Source organism: Lathamus discolor, chromosome 4, assembly GCF_037157495.1.
Source record: "Lathamus discolor isolate bLatDis1 chromosome 4, bLatDis1.hap1, whole genome shotgun sequence".
NCBI lineage: Eukaryota > Metazoa > Chordata > Aves > Psittaciformes > Psittacidae > Lathamus > Lathamus discolor.
Window position 1 is genome coordinate 41,981,960 of NC_088887.1, and position 19,922 is coordinate 42,001,881.

The 19,922-nt window shown below is 37.4% G+C and overlaps 1 protein-coding gene across 8 annotated transcripts in view; it reads right to left on the reverse strand.

Moving 5' to 3' along the window:
- Nucleotides 1–466: 466 nt before the first annotated feature.
- The window catches only part of GK (glycerol kinase), a 42,788-nt gene continuing 23,332 nt past the window's right edge, over nt 467–19,922 (reverse strand). The window contains exons 14-20 of one of the 8 annotated variants that reach the window (XM_065677234.1): nt 18,749–18,845; nt 17,053–17,137; nt 13,594–13,714; nt 12,507–12,650; nt 11,474–11,554; nt 10,136–10,222; nt 467–1,572 (exon numbers count right to left, since the gene is read on the reverse strand). In XM_065677234.1, the coding sequence (XP_065533306.1) occupies nt 1,544–1,572; nt 10,136–10,222; nt 11,474–11,554; nt 12,507–12,650; nt 13,594–13,714; nt 17,053–17,137; nt 18,749–18,845 (644 nt within the window). In that variant the 3' untranslated portion in view covers nt 467–1,543. Of the gene's footprint in view, nt 1,573–4,504; nt 6,958–8,102; nt 8,174–10,135; nt 10,223–11,473; nt 11,555–12,506; nt 12,651–13,593; nt 13,715–17,052; nt 17,138–18,748; nt 18,846–19,922 lie in introns of those variants that run through there. The other 7 variants (XM_065677238.1, XM_065677237.1, XM_065677235.1 and 4 more) reach the window with 7 other exon arrangements.

The following is a 19,922-nucleotide window of genomic DNA, read 5'->3' on the forward strand; positions in this document are numbered from 1 at the left end:
CCTAAATTTCTTAAGGGATGCTGGGGAGGGACTCTTCATCAGGGACTGTAGTGACAAGGACAAGGGGTAATGGGTTAAAATTTAAACAGGGGAAGTTTAGATTGGATATAAGGAAGAAATACTTTCCTGTTAGGGTGGTGAGGCACTGGAATGGGTTGCCCACGGAGGCTGTGAATGCTCCATCCCTGGCAGTGTTCAAGGCCAGGTTGGACAAAGCCTTGGGTGGGATGGTTTAGTGTGAGTTGTCCCTGCCCATGGCAGGGGGGTTGGAACTAGATGATCTTAAGGTCCTTTCCAACCCTAACTATTCTATAAGCGCTTGCTTCACATACCAAATAATAAAACCGTACCTGCGTATTCCAATATATAGTCTGCCACACCTGCACATCAACTAGGACTCGGTATCTCACATATTCATGAATAAACAACCTATTTCAAGATTAGCAAACAAAATCTTGGAGCAGTATTAAAATGTTAAATTAAATTACTATGAATTTTACTTAGCATTTGTTTAACATTTAGAAGTTTGGCAAAGCTTGCTTTGTTTACACCTGCTTGTTGGTGTAATACCAGCAGACAAACAAGAACACTGGTAACAGTCAAAGAAATGATCGCATGATCTGAAATCCCTTGCTGGGTATGACAGCCCTTGACAACTCCCGAGTCAGAAATTTATCAGTGAGCTGAAATCCAAGCCCAGGTAAGGTAAAACTCATTTACTTTAAGGCTTATATATTGGAGGGTCATGGAATAGAGGTATCGTTGCACATGAAGTGTTTTGCACCTTGTTGAAGACTGAATAAGAGCGCCTAAATAAGAATAGCTTGTGTGGGTAATATAAACCTATTTCCTGGGTGAGGGATGGGAAATGCCTTAAAGAGACTTAATAATACATGTTTTGAGTTTAACTGAGACATAACAATCATTATTTAGAGAACAATATTAAAGTTATCATCTCATGTTCGCTTCACGATGAAGACAGGCTTCTTGCACGTTCCAGATAGGTCACTTTCCCCCTCTTTCCACATTGTCCTTAAGCAAAGCCAAACAACTTGGAGAATATCTGATGCCTCCAGTATTTGTCCTGCGAGGGCTCTCGAAGCTTTTCTTCTTAAAGCAGTTTCTTCTGCTGAAGATTCAGTTCTTCAGAATTGTACATCTGAAGAATCAATTCTTCCTGAAAAAATCAATCAAGGTTGGCAAGCAGCTCTGGCACATTCATTTCCAAAAAATGCTGCCCACAGAAGGCTTATTAGATTCCGGTTATAAGCAGATAAACACTGAAGCCATTTACAGTTTTCCAAGTCACCTTCCTTCATAATGGGGACAGCACTTGGCTTTAGTATTTGCAGAAGAAAGTGATGTTGATGCTGAAACATCATGCAGGGGAGGGCATTATTATCTGTGTTGTGTATCCTCTCAATGGTAAGCTGACTCCTGTTGTTGGACATAGAATAGTAATACAGAAAGGATTTCTGTGCTCAAAAAATGCAGTGACAAACAGTTCATGAATCCTGAGTTCCTCTGTATGGAACAGTAAGGTCTATGGCAGGTTTTCAGTAATGTGTTCACCTGCAAGACAACATACAGAAGAAAGACAAGACTGTTGTTGTCAGTAAACTTTGCAAAAATAAGTAGCTGAAGTGATACACTCAAAACTCCTGAAGTTGTTCATGAAGTAGAATAGGAAACATGGATGCTGTTGAGCATGCTGACTAACCCGTCCTGTTGCCAAAATAAATGGAAGACAACAGTAATGGCTTTAGAGGTGGGAGGGGAAATGCTTGTTTAGACAGTGACAACTGAACATCAATGCCATCCTGTCTGCAAGCTCTTCTCTAGTTGCACAAGACCCAGGAAGTGTATCAGGGGATCAGGAAGCTAGAGCTGCTGGATCTTCAGTGCTCGGAGTGCTCCATCCCTGCAGAACTGAAAAGCAATGATGTGGGAGATCCCTCCAAGAGAAGTGAATGTCAGAGAAAGAAACACCCAGAATAGCAGCCCACGGATTTAAAGGTAAAGCACCACAAGACGGAAAGAACTTCTTCCCAAACCAATGTTTTCCATTCACAAAAATTCAACGAACCCATTTTTCAGGTTTTGCTAACTACAGTTTAACTGTGGTCTCTCTGGAAGCATGTTATCTTGTCTTTTCGGCTGCTTTGAAGCACCTTGTGTCATAATTCCCTCTGAAAAACAGGGTATTAGACTAAAGCAATTAGCAATCTGAAAAACAGTCACTCTACTTAAACTCCCATTGCAACTGCTTAAAAGATAATCTCTTAAAACTATAACAAGTCAGATACTAAGCCTACACAACAGGGCTGACTTCCAAAGCAAATACACACATAGGGTAATGTTGTAATAATGCCAGGTGAATAATGCTGAAATACAACACCGGGTGAAAACTGGTTCATACAAATCAGACTGGTTTTGTCTAAATAAACCAGTGTTGCCTTTTCCCTGCCCCTCATTATTAGACGGCTCATGCCTTCAGCCTGTGCTGGATACAAGTTGTGGCTGACCTACTTGCAGACCAACTAAGGAGGGTACCTCTGATCCAATCTCCTGCTTGGAGCATGGTCAGTAACACCAGAGCCATGAGTATCACAACCTTTCTCAGTAACCTGCTCCTGTCTGTGACCACTGTCAGAGTAAAACAACGTCTTGTCTGAATGCGATTTCCTGTGTGTCAATTTGGGTCAGTTGCCTCTTGTCCTGCCACTGGGTACCACTGAGAAGGGTCTGGCTTCATGACAGCCTTACTGCCTGCATCAGGTATTGATACCTGAGCTCTCTCCAAGCTGAGCAGTCCCAGATCAGCTTCTTCCAGATGACAGATCTCCAGTCCTTTAACTCTCTTTGTGGCCTACCGTAGGTCTATGTCTCTCTCATGCTGGACCCAGCACCCCAAATGTACCTCACCAGGGCTGGTTTTAACGAGGGTCACCTGCCTTGACCTGCTGGCAACGCTCTGCCTGATGCAGCCCAAGGTGCTGTTGGCCACCTTTGCAGCAATTGCTGCCTCATGTTTAACTTGGTGTCCACCAGGACCCCCAGGACTTTATCTGCACAGCTGCTTCCCAGTGGGTTGGCCCCCAGCATATCCCAGTGCCTGGGGTTGTTCCTCCCCAGGGGCAGGGGTTGCCACTGCCCCTTGTTGAACTTCATGTGGTTCCCCCCAGCCCATTTCTCCAGCCTGTCAAGATCTCTCTGAGTGACACAGGAAAATCATTCTGGCAGTGGGCCTGTGCCATTTCTGAGATCTTGAGGGCTGCTACTCATTTGCCTGTCCTTATCTCTAGGCCTAAGAACTACTGCTTCCATGAAGGCCAGTTAATTCTTATAATTTAAAAAAATCAAAAAAGGTACTGGCCCTGTGCTGCAGCTCACAATGGGGCAGCATTCCAATTGCTGCAGACATAGGATTCTTTAGATGGAAAGATTACAGCGTGGATGCCAACACAGACATACAGACAAGAAGCTTTCTTGTACAGAGTTCCAACAACAGAGTAGACAACGCATTAGCTTTCATTGAATGAAGCTTCTTTTTACATAGAAATTTCTGATACTGATTACATTAATAAAGTTCTAATCTCACTATATTCCATCCTGATGAATCTTGAAATTTGAGCATGCCCTTGTGCAGCACAGCTAAGGGCCAGGCTGTAATTTTTCCATGTGAAAGGAAGACACAGGAGTCTCAGGAGCAGTAGAAGAATTCTCATATTAAGTAATAACATATTAGCAAAGGCTGCTGTGCTGATACGATATTTAAAAGCCTCCTTTTTGGGGGTGGGGTCGGGTGTGTTTCTGACTTACACAACTGATTTCTATATAGGGGACTAAAGACTTCATGGAGAATACAGATGAAGGCCATATCCTTGGTATAATTAGGCAGCACTAGATGTGCAGAATATAATTGGGAGCTACAAAGAGATGAACACACAAGAACCAGGCACTCACATATGTGCCCTTCACATATATACATACTGCCATGTTTCTTTCTTAAAATAACAGGAATACCTTATGCTGCTGGCTACTGCCCCCAGCAATGTTTTCTACTTCATGATCATTTCTTCCCCCAACTCATAATGGCTTCTTAATCTGCAGCAATTACAGGACAATGGTACGAGACCAAAAACCGTTTGGTGTACTGGTCCCACCAAGCAATGGCATTCAAGGCTTTTGGGTAAAACCTGTGTTACAATGATGTCTTTCTTGTCGTTTTACTTGTATTTTCCTGCTTTTTCCTGAATATGCAGGGACTTGAGGAAATGTAACTTTTAATCGCATCCTTGAAACGGAATATATCACTGAAAAGCAGAGGGCAGTATTGCACATAGGCAATGCGTGTATCTGAGCAAGTTGTAGCCTGTGTCTATAATACTGAAAGAGGGAGCTCTTATTTAACATGTGTCAAAGTACACTGATGCCTCAGGTAGAAAACATTGATGAAAATGCATGTGAGAGAGAATGTGCAAGAATAAAACAACATCTTACATCAATTTATTTATGGTATTTTAATACCAAGTTAATGCATTTCTCAAGTAAAAATTTAGAAATTGGTAATTTATAGAAAAAAAATAAATCACAGCTTCACAAAAAGCTAATTTTCAACAGTTTGTCCCCTTCCTGCCAACACGCAGTTTACAATATAGTTCAACTATGTTGGTAGAAAGTTAACAGTGGTCTAAAATTCTTGAAAATATTTGCAACAGCAATTGAAAATAAAATTATGATTTTTACTCAGTGAAAAACTAATAGGAATTGTGTTTCCCAGTAAAAGATAAGTCAGAAAAGCAGCGAAACCCCCCTCTCCTGCTTACTATGTGCTACCTTTCCCCTTGCCACATCCACCGTCAGCAAAGGCAAAACTTCAACAACAGTCATTCCCAGATTCAATACTTCATTGCTTTTGGCAAGAGGTCATACTCGGAAGTCCACTGCTTGAGATGCGTGCTGCTCTCACCTTATGTGCTCCAAAAGCTGCTGTTACTCCTGTCCCTTAGGGTGAGGTAGGATCAGCAGCAGCTCAGAGTAAAGGTAAGGAGTATAAAGATTTTCATGTTTATTTTTCACTCTTTCTCTCTAATAAAAACTGGGAAACCCAGAAATTTCAGTTGTCACACTGCACATTTGACTATTTACAGAAGATGCAGGGTTTCAATGAAGTTGTTACATTTTCACCTGTGCACAAAAATTCCATCTGTTGAATTTATACATGCAACTGCAGGATGAAAAATGTTCCTTCTCTACCTTTTGAATTAAAAGTCACATTTTCAAAGGTCATTGCACTTGGTAATAGGCAATTATGCATTTTACATTAAATATATTATACAGACCTGAACTTCTGTGCAATCCATTGCTTCAGACACGTATATTTAACATCTTTTTAAAAACTAAGCCTCTAATCATAGTTTAACAAAGAAAAAATGAACTTTGCTAAAGGCTATCTTTTTTTAAAGACAAAACTCTTTAAGAACAAACACACACAGAGAAATGCTCCCTTTGACTCCTAGTGCATTTAAACACATCTTTGAGATTCTTTGTGTTGTTCCCACATTTAACCTTGCTATCATTCTATACTGATCTGATGATACTATACAAGGACACATTTTCTCTGACCTAACCAATAAGGCTGGCATTTGTCATGCTGTTGGTACAAACAGGAAAGCTAAAGATAAAATGATTTATTGCCTCGTTCCTTTACCTGTGGAGGACAAAAAGTTTCAAAGGGGATGCAACTCAATTGTCATGCATGTTGTCCGTGAATTCCAGTGGCCCATTTCAGGTGTCAAGTGCACTTTGGGTTGCCCCAACAAATTTTGCAACAACTTGCTATTAAAACTATGGATGTGAAAACTGAGAGGGAGATTTTGGTCCCTAAGATACTACTAAATGAGACCAAGAACTAAAGCACTAATATTTAATTTGAAGTGGACCCTCTTTAAGGAAAACTAAGCTAGCTTCAACTTTCAAAAGTTTAGTGAATAGTCACTAAAATATCCTTAAGCAGGATGACAGAATATATGCAGTATTGATCAAGAAAAGTGCATTGTGCACAGTAGTTTCGAGTTACCAGTTGCTGAGGGCCAAGAAGCCGTCCTATCAACATGACATATCAAATTTGTCCTTCCAACTAATAGAAAAGAATGTAAAACATGGCCTTAACAAAAACACCTACTTACTCCCACCTCTTTTAAAGGAACAGCTACAGGAACTACTGTCTTAAATACTTGTAAGGGGCAAACTGACTACCTACAGAAGCCAAAAGAAACTTTTAAACTTTGTAACTGATCATTTCAACAGTACTCTGTGGACCGCATCAGCAACCTATTCATTGCCAAACTGGTGGCGGTGTGCTACAGATTATACATTTTGCGTTAGTGCTTAAAAGGTTTGTACCACTGAAGGTGTTTCAGACCACTGGTCACTACAATGAAAGATCTTTGGCAACCATAGACATATAAAAGGTAATTCGCAGCAGCTGGAAGTACTGCTGTGATATTTACAAAGTTCTTTAGTGCATCATTAACCTTCTGCAGTGTGCTGTATAAAGAATCAAAACCCTGAAAGCACAGCTAAACATCTGACATTACTCACAAATTGCAGTGTTTTGTTGTACCCACATTCTCAAAGCTAGGCCTTGTGAAATTTTAGAGGACGATGTGAGATAGTCGATGCAAAGGCCTCCAGTGCAGCTGGAGTTGATGGGGAAGGAAGCAGAGCAATGAAGGGCTGAAGACTTATGTTTCAGTGTACCACTGGGATGTCACTCAGAAAATGGCAACAGATGGATTCATGAGTGGATTTAGTCATACAAACAGTATAATCACACTGGTGGTGGAATCTCTTCAGACAACAAAACAAAAAGAAACAAACAAACAAACAAACAAACAAAAAAAAAATCAGCTGCATCCAGAGAGTCCGCTAAGTGGTCTCAATTACCATTACCTTAAACAAGAAAGAACATGCATTAGTAACACAGAATTTATTCTAAAACATTAATAATACTCTAACACAGCTGAGCTATAAGAAGAATTCAATATAATAATCTTTTTATTCCAATTAATGCAATTATAAATGAGATGCATCTTATGACATCAGATAAGCCAGCACTTATATGTGTGGGATGTGAATATAGTAGAAGAGACCACACACTTGCAGTGGGTAAATTTTTAACAAGAATTGACGGAAGGTACTCTAAGCTTATTTTTTTTCTGAATATGAGCTCAGCTTTCCAAAATTTGGGAACTATTATTGCAGCTAAGGCTTCTTTAAGGACCCTTCCAACCTGAACCATTCTATGATTCTATGAATGCAGTAAGTTCAGTTCTATGAACCTGCAGAACTGCATAGTGATCCCTATATGTAAACAAGCATGCAATTTGGCAGTAACTATCACAGCACAAGAAACTAAAAAGGAAGAACAGAATCTTTAAAAATAACCCCAAAGGGTATTTAAGCAGGAATAATGTAGTATTACTATCAGCACTAACACCTTGTTCTGTGACAATAAAGTCAAAGAACTTTCCACCCCAGATGTCACATAAGGTCCTGTATATAGCCAATCCCCACTTACACCTCACTTGAGAGATGTCAATTGAAGCATGCAAAGGCATTTCTTTTTAGTCTAATAAAATATAGCATCACTTTCAGTTAACTCCCACCCCCCAAAAAGGTACAGCTACAGCTCTCAGATGTCCACTTCTAAAACTACTGGGAGAAAACCTAACAATCTTAGCATAAGGACTCCAGTTGCTATATACAACTTGCTTTAATAGTGAAATAAAACAAAATATTGGCCATTTCTCCCCTGGGAGAGAAGAAGAAAGATCATAAAATAAGGTACAAGTAAATGAGCTAATTTTTATGAGATCGTGAAATGTTAACATGAAATGCAGTATTCTTCATTTTCAGTCATCAGGTGCTGCATGAAAAGACAGTTTAGCAATTCTGTAAATGGGTTTTTGCCATGTTAGTGTTCTCTGTTCTGCCACAGCAGATTCTTCCTTCACATTTCAGTAACTGTTAAATCATGGCCCTGCCCTACAGAGGCACGTTCAAAAACAACAGCACTGTTGCCATGCAAGACTTACTGCTGTTTCAGCACATGAAGGATGAATTCAATCCTCAGTAGATTCAATCCTCAAACCTACTAAACTGATGACTGCGTTGGAGTTCCAGTGTTTCATCAAAAGATAAAAAAAATAACAAATTAATTAATGGTGCTCCTATAGTGAATTAGAAGGCAAGCCTGGTCAGCTAGATCCTGCTTTTAAAAGCAAAAGGATATTTACCAGAGTAAACATCTTAGTGGGAAGCAGCCCTGCTCCAACCAGCAACACAAATTCTATTTATCATGTTCTACCCTAACACACAGCTGAGCAAAACTACAACCTCTACATAGCATCACTAATGGTATTCCTTTTTAGACATAATTTTTAAAACAATTTAGAGCTGGAAATTTCTGGAAACTTCTCCTGTCCCCAAGCTTACCATGTAAATAATATACCAATATACTGGTACATAAAGTAATTCCAGTGGTGTATATAATAATTATATATATACATATTTTATCAGTTTACTGTTATTAAGTTACTGTTATCTGAACACAGCTGCAAAAATGGGTTCTGAACGCCAGAGTGACTTGATATGAGTATGGCTTCCACTTGTGAGTCAGAAAGGCGCTGACCAGCTTAGGGAAGGGAGAAAAAACAAAAAAAGTTTATGCGTTCCAGCAGCACAAGTTTAAATATTTATATGCAGGTTACTGATTAGTTGTTTTAGAAAAGCAATAAACCCAGAATTTAAGTTGCTTATCTGCCCACCTAACATTGAACTTATTATTTGAGGTATCCTCCATGTAGTGAAGACCCTGACCTGGAATTAATACTCAAATTGCTGATTTCGGCTTGTTAAAAATTTACCCACTATTCACAGCTGGTTTTATTTTATTTTTCATAATCAGGACTGTTCTCATTCACAGACACGCTCCAGAGTTAGTAAACCAATGTCAATCCATTTGTTCAGCTTGATTTTTGCCTAGCATTTGTTTAGGTTGTTTTTAGTTCTCCTACAAGCTCAGACTGTCTCTTCCATGCAAGAAAAATCACAATTGAACAGTTAATTCAGGCTGAATGAGTAGAAACAAAATACAAACACATCATCACAGGAGCATGCTAGAGTCCTCAATTGTCTGCTTAATTAACAGTCCCCCCACCCCATCCCGCCAAAACCAAAACAAAGAAAGAAAACTAAATAACCACCCCCCAAAAGCTTACTAAGCAGCAATGACTATACTGTAAAATATTTTATTCGTAATGAAATTATGAAACACAACAACAAAGAACTAATGACATCACCATATAAACTTCCTTTTCTTACCATAAGAATTTCTTAATGGAATATCTTACTTCTGGCTTAAGTAACTAACACTGCCGTCCATATTAAGAACTTCTAACATAAAACATGTTAACAGGTTGAAGATGCATCTTCATTGCATATGCACACAGTTCCTTTCCCCAGTTTTGCAGATATGCCTTTTAGGGTCTCTTCTTTTTACACAAAATGAATTCATTTAACCATCAAGAGCAAAGTACAAAAAGTATATTGTATAGATTTAGTAGATGAAGATTTCTAGCCATAAAATAGTTTCAAGGGGACGAGAAAAATGAAAGAGGTACTTGAAGCCTTTCAAGGACAGAGGAGAAGTTTTCATTTTATTTGAACAAGAGCCTCAAAATGATTTTAAATGTTATGAGAAGAAATACAGGATAAAGGATAGAACCTTATTCTAACTGCAGTCCGCACTGTAATTCAGGCAGTGCAAAACTCTGCTCCAACCTATATGCCTTTTATAAACTGTGAACAGTCCACATAGCTAGACAAACGGAAGGGAGAGTTCAAGGTTTCATGTGCATCAACAACTAAGAATTTTATGGCACATGAGGATGCATTCAGCATTCACTTGGTTCCCGTAGGTATCTAATTCACACCCTCAAACACTTGTGTGCATGAACAACAAAAAGCACCATTTTTGGTAAAAATAAATAGATAGAATACAAATCCCCCCAACATTTGATCTAGTGTCGATAGCTTTTAAAAGGTTCTAGTTCAAATAATAACTAACCTGAGATGTACTTTGCTCCGATTAACATTATCATGCTACTCATAATATAAAGACCCAAAGGCAGACTAGAGAAGATACTACTGTCACCTGATGTCATCCAGGGTAGGGTGTATCCAGTCAAGCAAATCAAAAGAGAAATATATATACATAAATTGCAATGTATGAGTTAGAAATCATATGAACAGCAAAACGTAATAAATGCAGTGACATTTGCAGAAAAACTAAAAAGGATTAGTTATACTCCCCACAATAATTTAAAACAGTCTCTCAGTATAAAAGTTGAAATCCAAATTCCATTGTTAGCACTACCTAGGTTGAGCCCATTTTATTAGTCTTCAATGTTCAATATTCTCAGCAAGCAGAAGACAGTTTCAAAGCAAGAACTAAAGAAAATAACATTTCCCATAGTGTTAAATAAAATGCTTAAACCAACATATAGGATGGCGAAAGGAAAATTTTAGCTTTAGCTTTCAAGAATAAAAGAAAGAGAATTCATGCAGCATGAGAGCTGTATCTGTGGATTGTGGGGGGAGTTTACATTTTGAGGACTTTTTACTTAATACTTTTCATGTTAACAGTTTTTCCAACAAAATGGAAATTAAATTAAGATAAAGCCATAAATGATGTGTTGTAGGATGATTCAGGACAAAAATCTTATCCTGAAATAGTGCTGAAATATAAATTCAAATTATAGATAATAGAAGATTGCAGGTTCTATTAAATTCAAACCTGACAGATGAAAACCCTGTCTACTTCCAAAGAAACGTTCAGTCCCTCAAAAGTGTTTGGTATATTCTGTGTGTGAATAATAGGACTATGCAATTCTTCACTTTATGACAACTTTTTGCTCTTAGCCCTTGTGGGGCAAACAGATTTTGATGTAGCTATCAATCCCTCCTTCCTACCCAGCAAATAATAAAGGCAGGATATAGCAAGAAAAATCACAGAATGAACCTTTTCTCCTTTGCAACACGATGTTTTAGTGTAAGAAAGTTTACAGAATCCCTGCACTGTCTTAGAATTGTGCTGCATCTCTTCTTCTAGGTCACTTTTTTTTTTCTTTTGTAAATCAATGCAAAACCTGTAGTTAGTCTTGATTTCATTTCCTCTGTTTTCAGAGCCCTACAAGATACTGCTTGTGCTCTCCTTTCAAGAGGAAGACCTACCTATCTATTTTCCTGCTTTGTTTGTACAGTGGTTTTAAGTAGTAATTTTTAAATCACTGGAATAGTCCAAAAATACCACAGAGATGGTATGAACAGAAACAGTCACCAAACTGAAGATTAAGGTGAACGGGCTAATTAAATAATACTCGACTAGCATTAATTTCTGGTTTACCATTTGAAGAAATGTCAGATGTCACCCAGTCCATAGATTTCATCACAGCTTTCTTCCATCTGGCAAAGCGAAACTCACTTTCTAAAAATGAGAAATCAGCAAACAGAAAAGCCTCTCAATGCGTATAAATACAACTAGAAGTATTTAAGAATCAAATACTACAATATTAGTTTTTCAGTCTTTTGCACAGTATAGTTTGTCTGCATAGAACAATAATGAATAAAAAACCAAAGCCAAAACAACCAAAGCCTCACAGTTATGCACAGCAAGGAGAAATAAACCTTAAAACCAATTATCTCAATTTTCACAATAAGAAGATTTACAAGTAGGACAAAATGAAGCAGTTGCTATTCATGTAGAAGCCCTCCAGTGTTGAAAAAACTGTCTTGAAGAAGGGATTATAGCAGTAATTATAATCAATGATAAGACAAAATTCTGCACTAGAAATTAAGAAGTAATTTAAAAAGACAAAAATGCATTTGTCTTGCACATGGATTAATTATGTCAAGTACATGCTTTCCATCTCTAGAACCACTTACGAACTGATGAAGAAGATAGTTAGCTAAAAAATAATGATTAATGTAGGCTTTTTAAAGCCAAAAGTGTCCCAAAACCAGTAAAAACTCACAAATGCACAGGAGTCTTAGGAGACATCTTTCTCCATAAAAACCTTTCAAACCTTCAAAACCTTTGAATCTACTTGCTATAAATCAAAAGCTACTAACTCCAATGCCCAGTGCCAAGCTTCTTTCAAAATAAATAAAGAAGAAAACCCCAACATATTCCCCTGTGGAGTTACGTTATTTTAATAATATTGCAATCTTACTAGTCAATAAAGGGACATAACAGCAACTAAAATGTACTTTTCTCTAAACTGAACACTACAAAAAAGTTCATCTTTACCATTTGTGAGGATATTCATATATAGCTGGTTTTATATCAGTATGTTAGACTGCAACAAAAAAAGCCCCACGATCTGCTGGACATAGAACATTAAGTTTGCAACTTCTTAGGTAATATGAAAGGGTTTTACCCTCTGGGTTGATCTGTGGCTCAAATCGTTCACATGTCACTGCTGTCAAATCTCCAGGATTCAGACTCCAAATTCCAACTCCTTCTGCAGCTCCTGCTGCCATAGCAGCTCCTAGAGCTGTTGTTTCAGGCATTGATGGCTTTACTGAAGTAAATCACAGAGAAAGCCATGAAGATTTTTAATGAAAGCCACCTTGATGACATTGGAACTAAAGATTTACATATATATCTAGGACGATATAGCAGCTATATGCTTACTTTAAGTTTAGCAACTGCAAACATCCTTTTATTACAATTCACACAGTTATGAGGCTAACTTCGTCCAAAGTCTTCCAAGTCTTTGAAATATCTGAGATCACTACTTCGTTCAAGACTGAATCATCCAATTGCCCATTTTCACACCACATGTAGGGCTGCTGGCCTCAACCATCAGTTTCCCTAGAGTGCTCCTGTTAATAGTACACTATCTTTTTATCTTCTCCCTCCCTTCTCAAAGCAGTGGTTGCTGGCTAAGTTACCAGTCTTGTTCCCATGTTCTAGATATTGTGTTATTAAAAGCATTTATATTAAGAAAAGGCATCTTAAAAGAGGCTATACACTGCTGTATTAATAGCTTGTTTGCCTTCCACAGATATGGCCATCCCACCCCCAAGATATCAATGTTAACTCTGCTCCATTAAGTCCAGAACTGCTTGTTTCTCTGCTTAAGGCAGAGGACCTTTTAAAATCTGATTCTATTGATTGTATCATTTCATCTGCTATGAACTATGGCTCTGCACTGACAGCATGAGCCTTGTGTATTATATATTATTAAAGGCAAACTATAATACCTCTAGAGTTAAAAACTTTCCAATGAAGTGTCTCACATTTATGCATAAGAGACAACACAATGTTTTTTTAAATTATTTTCTAGAAGCTGCATATTAGGCAGATTATTACATTTGTGCAGCAAATTATCATCAGTACAAAGATGTATAATATCCTGATGTTACTGTGCAATGTCCTGATGTGCAGTGACACATTAGCCATGACAAATCAATGTTTTTTTCAGCTTTAAAAAGTGAATAGGAGTTGTAATTTCATCTTACCTACTGGAATACAGAGAATGTCTGACTGGAGTTGCATGAGGACTTTATTATTGGTCATTCCTCCGTCTACCTGTAACTGATTTAGTGGCACCCCACAGTCCTTGTTTATGGCATCTAAAAGCTTAAGTAAAAGTATTATATGTTATTATTTAATTGCAGAGAAATGTATGATACCCTCTGAGTGTAAAATACTGATAATTCAGTATTTGCTGAACAGTGTTAGGTAGATAGTTCCTCTCCCCTATATATCAAAAGGGCAAAAAGAGGTAGTGACAATACAGTTTTGCTTAATGTACAGCAAATGCATTCTGTGTATTACAGAAACCCTAATGTATGAGATGTTTCTCCTCTGATCCTTTATATCTACCCTATGTGTTGCTTATATGGTCTGAGAAGAAAAACTTGGAAGAAAAGCTGATGACAACTACATTTATCAAAGCTAACAAAGGAATAAGTAATACTAAATGCAGTCCTTTAGCTGATTGTAGTTTGTCTAAATACTTTCTCTAATTTGGTGCAAAGAGTTGAAAAATTAAAATGTTTGAACTGGCAATCTGTAAGACATTCAATAGGAACCGCTGGACGTTGAACTGTTTTAACAGAGCAGCCTCTTGAAATATTTTCAATTAGTTGCTGAAAATTGGGAATCTTACATTACACAAGACAGATTGCAACTGCTGGTGTAATTTTTTGGTAAAATAATGTTTCCTTCTTTTGGGCATAGTGGATAGCTGAAAATACATGAAAATTGTTAAAGTCTTTGCAAGGGAAAAGTAACTAAGAGTGGAGTATTTAATTCACTGATACCTATCAATATTTAGAGGGTTTCCTAAAAATGTAAGGTTTGCCTTAAAACTTAGCTACTGCTAACACCAAAGTATTATCCTACAAGAACCTATTAAATGCAAAATAGTGGATTTTCTAGGGTTTCGTAAAAACAGTCAATTAAATGTCTTATTTACAGTTTTTTAGGTTAGTACATAACTTTCATTGACAAAGTTAAGCATTAACTAGTGCAGTTATTTTCTCCTTGTAATTTTCAATTTATTAGAATAAAAAGAAGAGGTGTGCTTTCCTCAGCTTTAAATGACAAAGCAACATAGACACAAACCCCATCAAAACTACAATGTGCTCTTGTGCCGTTCTGTAGCTCACAAAGTACTCATTTATATAATCCTTACTGGGAGAAGTCAGCATGGTTCTTTTTAAAAAAGAACCAAAAAATTGTTAGGTCTGTAAGGTAGTAAAAACTATATAGAGATGAGTAGTCTGGTAGATTCTATCCATTTCATAAAGTAAGTTAGCAAGGTCCCTTCTCAGAAAATCTTTAAAGGAACTTAAGAACTGCCACAAGATAAATAATGGTTAAAAATCAGAAGACTAAGGCCAGTTTTCATGGTGGAGGCATCTGTCCTTGGGCCTGCACTGTTCAATACATTAGAAATAACCTGGAAAAGACAATTCACAGCACAGCAGCAAAGTCTGCTGGCAGTACTAAGCTAGTACTGCTCCCTGTCACCGATTTCCTTCACATGTATCATTTCATATTTGTCTAGCCTGATTTTGCCTGCCTTTTTTAACATTCAAAAGATCATCAGCCCCTCATAATCTCAGCTTTACATACATATAGCATTGGAGGTTCTGGCTTTGGTTACCACTGCGCAAAAGCATGTTGAATCATACTATGCACTCAATATATATTAAAAAAAAGAGAAAAGAATGTTAGAAACCAGGAAGGGATGAAGCAACAAAAGAAATCATGATCATGCTGCTGCTACTTCTATTGCAATGAAGTAGGATAAAGACTATGGTATCCACTTAGGTAAGTTTTTTCTAATGACAGCATTGTACAGCTCTTAGAACTGAAAAATTGCTTGTTTTTCCATAATGCATTCTGCAATTAAAAAATGTAACAAGTGTCATCTGTCTGCACAAGGAAGAAGCTTTCTGGATAACAAGAAAAAGAGACTTGGAGGAATTGGATGGCACAATAAAACAATGAAGAACTGCAGTGAACATGAAATTTGAGGGTTTTCCTCAAGGATACAAAGGATTTCCATTTTAACTGGAATTAAAACAAAACCCTTTGTCTTTGACAAGACAGAGCTAACAATATATTTCTGAAAAATGCACATATATTTTATTTGTGTCACTAGGACTTAATTTGTTTATTTAAGTGTGTCCAGAGACCTGCTCAGGCACTCCTGTCATTGTGATAAAAGTACATTGACTAAAGTATGAGGAAGTATTAGGTCTGTTCAAACAGTTAATGTCACCCTCAGTCAGTCAGCTTTATTCCCCTCCCTCCTACTCCTAGTAACATGCCCTGTCTCTTGTTCTGACATTTGCTGCTCTCCTCTGCGAGGCAGCTGAGATCAGTAATCCAGCAGAAAAACAGCCCAGCAGAAAGAGGGATAATTTTCTGCTGGAACGTTCATTGAGCTGTCACATGAGAGGGAATGGATGAGAGGAGGGACAAGGAAAGAGAGGAGCAGACAACAAACTAGACTATCAGTTCAGTTTCCTGTAACTTTACCCTGACTTCTACCAGCAAACTCCTTCACAACTTTCTGAGTACTCAGAGGTTGTTAGCACAGCTTCAAAAGCAGGCATTTGGGTGAAACTTTGTCTTTTTCCATGAGTACTTTTTACTCTATGTCACTACAGAAACAGCAAGCTGCTTTCCTCCTCTCACACAGTGTTAGCTGAGTGTTACTTTTAAAACTTGGTATGTTTAAATAACAGCAGGTTAAAAACATGTAATGAAATTCAGGTTTGACTGTTATCCTTTGGGGTCAAGGGATTTCTCCTGTATTTGACTGGAATACAGGGAGTGTAAATTGATAGTAGATGGTGATATAAAGATTCTAATGCTCAGAACATACTGATATCGACCCCTTTGATTCAGTTGGAGGATTTATTTCTTCCAAGACAATTTAGGTTTGCTGTTGCAGAATGCCGGCTAAGGCAATGCAAGGTGTAACAGGCATGAAGTGAATCCAGATTTCCGTTGGTATGTTTGCTGCTGTCTTGCTTTAATTTATTTTTGTTATTGTATGCCAGAAGCAACATAAGCCATCTCCATCACAGCAAACAATATAAAATGTAGTCTTTTACATTAATGCTACTTCTTAGTTATGGCACTGGCCTTGTCATTTTAATGTTTCTATGCTCTGCTTCTCAAAATATTTGCAAAGTAGAATCACCTTATTTTAAGTGCTGAAAAATAGCAGCATTGCCACCCCAAAATAATGTACCACCCAATCACACCACTGTAGATAAGCCCACAGAATAATTTTTCAACATCAGCACCACATGAAGAGAAGAATAGCAACCTAGTACAATATAAAGCTATGATTGATCTTCATTAAATGTTTTCAATCCTCTCTTTTCCTGAAGAGCTATAGTTCCTGTTACCACACTAATTTACAATGCATTTAGAACCCAATTTGTCTTTACCTCTCGTGTTTGAAAGCAAACCGCTTCTAGTGCAGCGAAGGCAATGTGGTTTTTATTTGTAAACTGAGTAAGGCCACAGATAATACTGTTGAGAAAAGAAACAACAACCAGTTAGGACACACTTCTTCACCAGACATACATCATTACTTGAGATCTAGGCTTTCTAATTCAAAGCTCATTCAGTTCTATCGTATGAGCACTACTTTTTAATATTAGCAAGCTCGTTTATCTTTAATCAAAAATCTCATCACTGTTTTCCTGACAAATGTTTTCAGTGTCCAATCAATACAACTGCCATAAATTAAAATTTTTTTCCAATCTACATGCAGATGGGTGCATATTCACCTATACACACACAAATTCTAGTCTTGAATGATCACTGCTGATTTTTCTTTAAAAAATGATACCACCTATGACTAAAATCTTCATAAATTATCTAGTATTTTCAGTTCTTAAGGAAAAGCCCAGCTGCGTCAGTGCTGTGCTCTAAATGCTTAAAATTGTTTTCAGATCTATTCTGATCAGTATTTGCTTTTGCACCTTCAAAGAGATTTTTGGGTATGAAAATAATCTGAATTCTGTCAATGTACTCTGAACCACAGAGCAAATAATTATCCTTTTATTCTGTTTCAACATCTGAGGAATAGTAGTGTACTACACAGAAATGCTGCTACATTTGGTGTGGGATAGATACAAGCTCAAATATATTAAAGGATATTTTTAGTTGTTGTCATTCCAGAGATCAGGTTTTAACAGTTGAACAGTTCAGCACTTGATCTAAAACTGTAAAAAAATCTAACTCAAAGATTTTTTTATTTCTTATGCACAAAAAGGATCTAAATTAGAAAGATACGACTATAAACCTTCAGAGCTTGATATTCTTTAAGATTTCTTTTCTCATTTTAGGAACGTTATTTTCTATTTAGATTTGTTATACTGTGACTTCCATGGCATGTGATTCCAGCAACAGTAGGCAAGCTCACAATAGCAGAAAAGACAAATAGAATTGTTTAAACTAGTAGCTCTAACTAGTACCAGGTAGTTAAATCTTAACTACAGGAAAGGGACTAGAAGGAAAGGAGAAAAGAGTGTTCAACAAACCGGAGAGAAAGCTGGACAAAAGGAGGAGAGGGAGGAGAAGTGGAGAGGAGTTGAGTAGTCTGTATCATTTGTGATAGTGAATGCAGCAGCCATGGGAAACTGAGCTCAAAAAAAATCATCAGAACTAAATTCTTCACTTTCTGCTTTTTTTGCCTGAGAGCTCACAGGTATGCACACCTCCTCTCGCTCTTTACTGAGATAAATATCCTTTCAGAAACAGAAATGCATGAGGAAAAAAAGCTGGCCTCATTACTGGCAAGAATGATCAAACTATCTTGTACTTGTCCTGTAAAACACACAACCCAGCCCAAAATTTTTCCCTGCTCCCCTCCCCAGGTTTTTTTTTTGGATGTGGGGAGAGGAGGGCGAGTAGCTGAACTAGCTGATCCTTTTTCTTCTAGTAGCAGCTGCTATTTTGAACTGGTTAAATACAAAAGAGAAACACTGTAGTTCCTTGAAGATACCACAGAGAATGATGTATCATGACACATCACAGGAACAAAAATAACAATTTCATATACCTGGAAGGACTAGTGAAAGTATTTGTAAAATCATTAAATCTCCCTGCAAACATAGTGCTTAGTCAGATTCTTACCCCCTTGCACTGGGTTCCCAGTATGGTGCATACAGTCCTGAAAATGCTGGCACAAAGTAGCAGCCATAAGAAGTCCCCACTTCTGCAGCCAGTTTTTCTAATGCACACACACAAACAGTCTTCACTTAGCTTTTCGCAACTGCACCAACACTTAAATAAGACACTTAAAGGTGTTATTAGTTACACAGGGAAAATGCTCAGAATATGACAGGCAACTACAAAAATAATAAAGCCACATACAATTAGAAAATACAACTAACTCTGGCACTCTGCTTTTTATTGACTAGTTGTCCACTTGTAACGATGTGAATGGAAGATGGGGCATAGGAAGTTGTGGGAAATGTAAAATGAAAAATCAAAACTGAAAATCAAAATTGTGTACTCAATATTCTGACGTAGATTCTGTGTGGTTTCCAAAGGACATCATGTGGGTAATGAATGCAACCTTCAGAACAGTGCAAAAGGTCACACTTCACTTGCATCTAAGTCAGGGCAAGCAGCTGAAACTGGATCAAGACCAAAGGGATTTAAGAACTAAATTCTCATTAATTTCAAATGGATTTAGAATTCTAAATTCTCAGCTTACATACATAATCACAAGGCTAGCTACAAGGAAATCTGAAGCTTCTTAATATCTGAGTAGTAATTCTGGATATCTGAACTCCCCAATATTAAAATATTTTTAATTAAAAAAATTACATTAAAACATTTAGATCTGAAGAGGATGTAATGTTAATGTGCAGCTCCTTCCTATAAGAAGAAAGGAAAATGTTTTTGTCTACTTTTCTAAATTTATTCTCTTTGCAATGATCAGAGAAACAAAGCAATAGAGAAAAGAAGTAGGAAAATCTATTCAAAAACTTTCAAAATGGTACGTTCATACAAACTCCACTTAAAAAAGCAGTGAAGGTAGAAGGAAGGACATGTTCAGGGAAACAGGAAGAGATAATGAAGTCTCGTATGACTTTAAGAACACTGACAAGATTGAAATTCTTGAAACTCAAACCTTTCAGAGGTCTAGTCAAACTCGTGAAGCCAAGAGGCACTGTAGTGTTTCAACAGCTGGCTAATTCACGTGACAGTAGTTTATATTCTTCTGTATGGTATGCAAAGCTTTCTTACAGAAAAATAGACTGATGTTTTAAGTTTTTGCTTAATCTTTGCAGTTTTATGT